General features: G+C 32.9%; 1 protein-coding gene across 1 annotated transcript; it reads right to left on the bottom strand.

The window, feature by feature from the left end:
• Nucleotides 1-2,219: 2,219 nt before the first annotated feature.
• LOC111386221 (beta-glucosidase-like) lies at nt 2,220-6,475 on the bottom strand. The gene is made up of 13 exons (XM_023010674.1): nt 6,202-6,475; nt 5,975-6,044; nt 5,774-5,832; nt 5,394-5,469; nt 4,832-4,909; nt 4,629-4,716; nt 4,107-4,410; nt 3,901-4,016; nt 3,544-3,755; nt 3,423-3,457; nt 3,061-3,181; nt 2,820-2,928; nt 2,220-2,737 (listed from the first exon to the last, which is right to left on the bottom strand). The coding sequence occupies exons 1-13, from the start codon at nt 6,283-6,285 to the stop codon at nt 2,446-2,448; spliced, it is 1,644 nt and encodes a 547-aa protein (XP_022866442.1). The 5' UTR covers nt 6,286-6,475; the 3' UTR covers nt 2,220-2,445.
• Between the last annotated feature and the right edge of the window lie 1,911 nt (nt 6,476-8,386).

Raw genomic sequence — 8,386 nt, 5'->3', positions numbered from 1 at the left:
TAGGAAAAGTAGTGAAACCTATTACGAGAATCTACTTCGATGTGTGTTACTGTCCCTAGGTTACTCTCTCCTATGACATGATAGTAGGAAAAAAGTTTTTGAAAAATATCACCCGATGTACCATGTAGCATATGTAAAGCAGCGACCTTCCCCCTATGTGCTTGATGGTAACTAATTTTCACACAAAACTCAAGTTCCATGTCACATGCAATAGCGATAGGATCATACAATCCGTACGTATTATCCAATTTCTCCATAATCTGCTCTGCAATTACGGAACTAGTGACATGTCGATGTGCATTACGACGATAATCTATGGAACATGTGTGCACATTGTTGAATTTGAGAATCATAAAGATGGCAAACTGCTTGACAATCGAAGTACGTAATATCCACTTACAATTATCGTCCACGCATACAACGGTTAACATTTTTAGGCTTTACCTGCTACCCTGAAATTGAAACTTGTCTCGTAAAGCAAGTAGACGAATTCTGGAGTACAATTCTTTCTTAGTAAAAAATATTTGCCTTTCAGTAAGATCTGACGTATTCACAGTGGAAATCCAGTCGCATGTATCTGGACTTTTGGAATGTGATAATAGTTTTTTGTCAACGTCAGCAATATTACCAGTATTTGTACCATGTAAGGGGTCGTCGAACATCTCATCTAATGATGCAGACCCATCGAAAATTGGAATATCGACTGCATTATTTTTTGGGACACTGTGCTGATGATTGAGCTCGTCATCCTGTACGATTTGGTGATCTTCCACTGCAGCGAACAATTGTTGGCTGTAATTTGTATCCCTCTCCATTTCAACACTTGGCAGGTTGGTTTCCAAAGTCGTAACGCAGAGGGCAGTTTCCTTATGAACTGATATATACCAATTTACGTCTTCATCTTCGAGTATTTCGGCCAGTGGTATGTTCATATTGGAAACTTTGAACTTCAATTCCATTTTTGTGCGCGGATCGAGAACACCAAGTTTTTCGTTCAACCGTAACAATAGCCTCGGTAGTGTAATACTGCTCGGCACTAAAATGAAAGTGGTTTTGTCCCCAGTCCACTTCTATTCATCATTCACGTGAACGAACTTTCCCCCATGTGACGCAATAAATTTCAAATTATTGTTCATACCTAAAGTACATTAAAACAGGTTTGCAACGATAAGAATTATGTGCAATCAATATGTCGATTATATAATAGTATGGAAGCGACATGTTCGAATATTTAAACTTATGCAATAGTACAAGGTCAAATGAAGGGTGTCAAGAATTTTCAGCAATCCAATTCGACAATTTAGTTATTTATCCCGACAATTTATAAATGTTGGGTTCGACAGTTAAAATGTCGATCCCGACAGTTTCGAAATGTCGAATTCGACAGTTCAACTGTCAGAACTGTCGAGAAGCTTCAAATGTGTTTGATAGCATTAATGGTTATAATCATTTCTCAACTACAACAACTACAACATCACAACCTATTTCTAAAAATAAATGACTGAATACTTCATTAAATATGGAATACTTCACATTTTCCTAAATATTTTTGGTATGTTTTTCCTTCAAAAATATTAAAAAAAAAGAACATGATGATTAATAGTAGTGATTATCATGTTTTTTTAAAATTTTAAAAAGAGTAAGCTATTACATAAAAATATAAACAATTCGTAATAACTGACATTTCAAAATAGATGAAAAAGATGGATGAAGTAATGTCTTCTTGATCAAGAAGAAAGTGGATGAAGAAGATAAATGAAATAAGAGTTTGTTTAACAAGAAATTTATTTTTTTATGTTAACTAGGGTTTTTAAGGATTTTATATTCAATTTTTATTAACTAAATTCGTATCTTACAATATAATATTCATATATTCAATAATTATAATATACAAATTAAACAATCAAATCACAACATTAATTGTTTTGAAAAACAATTGTGAATGAGCCTTAAATGCTCGAAAAAAGGTCAAATTAAGGGTAATTTAGACATTTGACAACAAGAATGTAACATTTTTGTACAAATTGTGTGCACATCAAAATATTTTATGCATTTTAAAAAAAAGTGACATTTTTGTAAATTCCCTTATTTTATTTACGAAGCTGAGTTTCCTCTACCATATAATATTCATTTATATTTTTTGTCTGTTTGTGAGGGTTGCTTTTTTCTCCATTTCTTCGTAAGAACAAGAACATACAAAAGAGAACTAGAAAAACATATTTATACTAAAGATTAAGAGAACAGGTACACGCCAGTTCCAGATATTTTATTGCACAAACTAAACAATCCACCAGGGAGATTGACTTGGAGCTGGCGGGACTCCATTTATTTGAACACGAGTACAATATAAAATCGAAAAGTAAGGAAATTCAAAGGAACAGCTGCAGCACATTATTCAACATAACATTAATTTATTTCAGAATAAATAAAGGAAGCACTAATTGTTTAGCTGTTTCTTTGCCTTTTCTGAGATCCTTGACTTTCTTCTGGAGTTTCTTCAGGTTGTTCCGTCAGTAATTTTTGTTGACCTTCTCCAGATGTTAGTCCTGAAGGTGGTTTTTGTTCTGTTGGTTCCAGGAAATTCATATACCATATAGCTGAGTTTTTCGGGTATCTTGTGAAATATCCTTTCAAGTAATCGACATAAAAAATGCCAAATCTGACAGTGTATCCACTATTCCATTCAAAACTGTCAAACAATGACCATATGAAGTAACCCTTCACATTTACACCGTCGCTGATATGGAAAAGGGAAATCATAAAAATGGATTTAGTTAACAAATTATTAAAAAATAAAAAATAAAAAATTAAGGACTTACTCCATTGCTTTCTTAATGTTGAGGAGATGCATACTGTGATATTTAATTCTATCTTTATCTGGGAGATAGTCTGAGATTGTTTTCTTCTTATCGTTTTTGTCGGTCGTCCCTATACAAAATCATAGAGATATTACTTTCAATAAATCACATTACCTTGTGAAAAGTTAATGTTGGCAACAGTAGAAAATAATTCTTTCTAAATAAGTAATAATAAGATAATAAATTATATATGACTATTTACCATTTTCTGTGATGTAAATGACCGGCTCATCATCCTTGTTACCACCATAGATTTTCTTCATTTTCATAAGGAGTTTGTAAATCCCCTGAGGGTAAACGTACAACCAAATCGTACCAGGAGCCTGAAACAAAAGAAGAAGATTGTCATTACATTAAAAGCGTTCAATAAACATAAACAAAAATATATTAAACCATAAGATGTATTTTAGTTAATTTTTGCTGTTATATAATGCTTGTCATAAATTGTTGAAACTGTACATAAATTGAATAACTATAGCATAAACTTTTAGAATAGAATCCTATCTAGTTTCCTAGTTATTATTTTATTTTATTTTTGCGGAAAGGGAAAAATTAAAGGCTTACCAAATCACCAATGGGGATCCCATGACTCGTAGTAGCTGCAAAAGAAGAGAGTTAGTATGATGTTACAAGTGTCAAATTAATACCTTTTACAATGGTAGCCGAGAAATATCTAGACACTTACTTGAAATTGTCACGTTTGAATCATTTGTGTAACTTGGAGGTGCAGACTTTGTTCTATTGGTGACATAACGGGCAGTGTAATAGTTTACACCTAAAAAGTCATAGGATCCTTTCACCATTTGAGACTGTTCTTCAGTAAAACGTGGAAGACGGTATCCTACATTATTTATCATAGTTTGTGGATATTGACCAGTCATCATTGGTTCTACAAACCTGAAGGAGAACCAAAGGGAAAAAATAGAATGGTTGGAATAATTTATTAAATATAAGTAGATAAGCAGATAAATATTGCCAACACTGAATTGAGGACAAAGCAATTTATCTTATTATTCTCAAGATATTGAGCAGGTGAAGTTACCATCCTAGCAGAAAATCGAATGCCCTAGAAGCTGCTGTCTCGTCCTCTTGACTGTCATTGAGAGGCTCATACCACATTGCGACATTTGTCATCCCGATCTTGCCATTTTGAGTTGCCTATACAAATGTGTCTATCAGTTTAATAAAACTGTGCATACGTTCAATGGATATTGTATGCACATAATTAATGATGAAATATGTTGAAACCTTATATTTTTCCCTGTATATCTTAACTGCTGCTGCATGAGAAATGATCAAATTATGTGCCACTATATACGGTTCTGTACTCGGATTTCCTTCCTTGGATGTAACAAAAGGCTGAGCTATATTTCTATGAGCTAAAATTCTGTGCTGAACGTCTTCTTCTGAAATTTTACCCCGACAAGGGGGCCAAGTGCCCTCTGCATATCCTTGACTAGCAAAGTATGCTGGCTCATTCAGTGTGATCCAATGTTTCACCCGATCACCATAATTCCAGAAGCAAACCTCAGCAAATTCGCAATAATCCTTCCTAAATTATAGATAGAAGCAGTACATCAAATTATGTTAGCTAGAACTTTAACCTTTGTAACAAACATAATGCACTTTTTCTTTACAATGTAAAATTCTCCATTTTGTGTTCAGTCTTCACAAATATTGGAGTAAATTATGTTGTTTTGCATTCTGTTAATTAAGTTTGTATTATCTTCCTATTAAACATGCCATGTGACTCAGGGTTGAGTTACTTACACAATTTTATCACTTAGGAAGCCCCCATATTCTTCTTCCAAACATTGGGGAATATCCCAATGGAAGAGAGTTACAAAAGGCTTAATGCCTACACAAAAGCAATTGAAAGAAATAAATTTCAATTGTGAATTAATTCAATATATCAAATTCCAGTTGCTAAAGAAATAAGTGTCACAAGAATTGTACATATGATGAAATATAACCTGCAGCCACGAGTTCGTCTATAAGATCATTATAGAACTTAATTCCTTCTTTGCTCAAGCCATTTGATAGTCTTCCTCCTAATTTTCAATACAAAACAAAAGTGGAAATAAAACTTCAACAGAGCATTTTATTGTATATACATATTTATATATAAATGATGAAATAAAAAACAATTATATGAAGAGAACCGCTATAGGTTGAAATGGATATTGAGTATTTGTGTTCGCAATGACTCTGCATTATGGACTTCAAGCTGAAAGTGATGCATTAAGGGTGATATAAGGTTTGAATTTTGGAAAATTATCTGGCTCCTAATGCTTTCTTAGTTTCTGATATTGTAGCTGTTTGCCATATTCCTAGAGATAGGAATACGGTGGCCCATAATCTTGCCTCTTTGAGGCATTTTCCTGGGTGAATTTTCGCTAGACTTATTGTTTACCTATCTTTATTTCGTCATATGATCGTAAAGAAATGAGCTAATGAAATAGTCACTGTTGGATGTCCAAAAAAAATATAAAACAGAAACAATTATATTCTTCTAGCTTTACTGAAATAATGTACCTGGCAAAATTCTAGTCCATGAAATTGAAAATCTGTAAGAATCCAAACCTATTTTCTTCATCAAAGCCACATCTTCCTGGACCGTTATTAAATACTAAATATTAGTACACTTTGCACTCGAATATTAGAGAGTAAGAACTAGCATCGGAAATTTAATTTAAAGTAAAAATAAAGGATAAATATTAGAATCCAGTTTCATTTCCTTTTGTTAGTGCACTCAATGCTTGTTTGGTACTGAGTGCAATATAGACACAGTTTGACTTTAAAAATTCAAGGTTTTCTCTTCATTTTACTACTGTTTTTTACCTTACAAAACATGACATTAATTTCACTACTAGAAATTTGTGAAACAATGAATTAAATTTATGAAGTATATATACCTTGAAAAAATTATAATGTTCAATAGCAACACAGCCATTGCTACCATCCTCGACGATACCTGCTCCTCCATTAAACATATGCTCATCAGTGGACATGTATCAGACACAAATACACGTGCGTGTTGAGTGTATAAACGTATGTGTATATAGACACACAAAGGAAAGGAAGGAGGGAGAGGGAGAGAGAGAGAGAGAAGAGACCAGGTTCTTTCAGTGTGTAAAAGTCCCAAATACTCATGCCTTTACCATCTACATTCCAAGCACCTTCAATCTGAAATTTACATCATTATCCAAATTAGTTAATCTTTACATTTACACCAGTCGTCTTTTATGCATGTGCATGGGTTCAACCTTCTGGCCTAAAAGCAAGCCTGCGTTCTGACCATTGTTTAGCAAACCACTGCAACAAAACTATGAGCACGACGTACCTGATAAGCCGATGATGCAGCACCAAACGCAAAATCTTTGCCAAAATCATGGCGACTGACCATTGTTTTATGACTTTTATCCATGTCTAGCTAGCTAGAGAGAAACGGGATGCTGAAAATTTGTAAATATAAATACCCAGCTCTTGTGTGGTGCTAAGATGGGGGAAAAGTTAGCCTATTTATAGGTAACTCTGAGTCCCTCAAATCTTGTAATGCTTAAAACGTGACTAGGAAACAAGTGTTCCACAACTTCATGTAGAATTTAAAGCACGCTGGAAATTTAGCTCATATATTCTCACTATTTTGGGAAATTCTCAACTTAAGTCCCCAAACGTAACAACTTGTCACCATGGGCGGATCCAATCCCCAGCTCATTTAGTTTTGGCATATTAGCCCAACTCGAATTTTTTTTTTTCGTTCGCTTGGCACTATCACATGTTTGTTGATTAAGGTGTTTAGGTGAATGAAAAATAACCGAATTTTATTCATTGAATTCTGCAAGCAATTAATATACAATAATTTTGGTGGACTATCTCCCAATGGACATAATACCCCTTACGATTGCCTGTTTCACCAGGGCATCTGCCACTAAATTAGTTTCACGTGCTATTCTTTGTAACTTATATATTGTCAAATTAAAATCTACGTTTGAATATATTTTTAGATATTATTCTACATATATTTGTATATAATAATTAGAAAGGAATTTCTCTAATCATTTAAACGTTCTTTCTATTTACTAAAATGATCATAAGTAAAATATTATAAACAATTAGCTCATTATACATGATATCTCAATTTAGTGGGAATTAAAATCAAATTTTTAGTAAATTTTAATAAAAATTGACGAAATATATGATTGAAATATTGTGAATCCAATAAAACATATGGCTAAAATTAATTAACGATTGCATTCTACCAAACGGGGGCTAGCTATATATCGTCTTGAATTGTTACCTATGCCGTCTTCAAAATGAGTTTGAAAATAAATTATAATTTAATGACCTAGTATAAGTCTAAATAAAGGCAGACCTATCACGGAGCTTGAGCCAGCCATTCCACTTCAGTAGAGGCTCCTAGCCCGGCGCTTTTCAAAGATCTATACGATTTTATTTTGAATCTTATTTAATGAAATATTGAAAATGTACAAAATTTTAATACTTCCATTATAAACAAGACAAATACCTTTTACTTTTCTATAATATATGGAGTTTGACGTCAAAATCAGTCACTTATGCACTCCCAGCTCCAAGCAACCTAATTTTTAGCTAAGAATTAAGAACCCTATGGACGCGTAATAAAACTTAATTTAAATTAGCAATAGAAATTTGTTCCCAAATACATTTAGATATACTATTTATAAAATAAAATAAAATAATATTTGTTTCAAAAATTAACTACAAAGTCTATTTATAAACGAACACAATTATTTATTTTAAGCAAAGTCAAGCACTAATAATGAGTCTTGAGGCTAAATATTACCGGGGAAGAAATGTGGAACGAAACACTTATGAGGTTGACGTGGATCTTTGTAGGTAATACTTATTCGCATAATAGAAATGTAGCTAGATAAGTACTTCTCATTTAGTCATCCATAATTAATTTTTCTATTGAACCTAGTTCATGGCATCTCCGATCGTCATGTTAGATTTTCATTAAGTTGACTCAGTTGGTTTAAGCTTTAACTAATTTCCCTCGATGTGCAGTATATTCACTCTCTAGATGACCTATGTGGATCCACAGGTGATCCTTTGAGTTAACAAAATTAATAGATTATTATGTCTGAAACATATATTTCTCGACTTACCATTTAAAAAAAAAAAATTCTATTTCTTATTAAGTGTATTAATAATCCTCCATGAAATTTTCGACCCAACATGCTTCTTTCTATTATAATTTAGAGCTCTAATCTGATAATTCAACTCACAAGTTGTTTGAAGGATTTTTAATATACAATTTCATTAGTCAATGAAATATATTTGTTATTTAATATTTAATTGATGACCTAAAAATTGATATTGCCAATTAGCATATCATCAACCAATGACACAAGAATTTTGGCACATTAATCACTTTGACACTCATTGATCAAAACCATTAAGGATGTTGAGAACCACCACAAGTAGGGGTGCTCAGACCCGCTGGGCCGGGTGTTCAGACCCATCGGAGCTGTTTGGACCCCAAT

This window comes from Olea europaea, unplaced genomic scaffold (assembly GCF_002742605.1).
Source record: "Olea europaea var. sylvestris unplaced genomic scaffold, O_europaea_v1 scaffold3469, whole genome shotgun sequence".
NCBI lineage: Eukaryota > Viridiplantae > Streptophyta > Magnoliopsida > Lamiales > Oleaceae > Olea > Olea europaea.
Note: the sequence above shows the minus strand (reverse complement) of the source record. Positions and strands in the feature narration are given on the sequence as shown.

Bases quoted from the DNA above. Each gene is read 5' to 3' on its own strand.
- LOC111386221 (XM_023010674.1), bottom strand. From the start codon at position 6,285: ATGGATAAAAGTCATAAAACAATGGTCAGTCGCCATGATTTTGGCAAA. The intron at 4,411-4,628 runs GTAAGTAACTCA...TCTATAATTTAG, and splicing joins TTCCTAAGTGATAAAATTGT to GAAGGATTATTGCGAATTTG. The intron at 3,458-3,543 runs GTAAGTGTCTAG...CTTCTTTTGCAG, and splicing joins TTCAAACGTGACAATTTCAA to CTACTACGAGTCATGGGATC.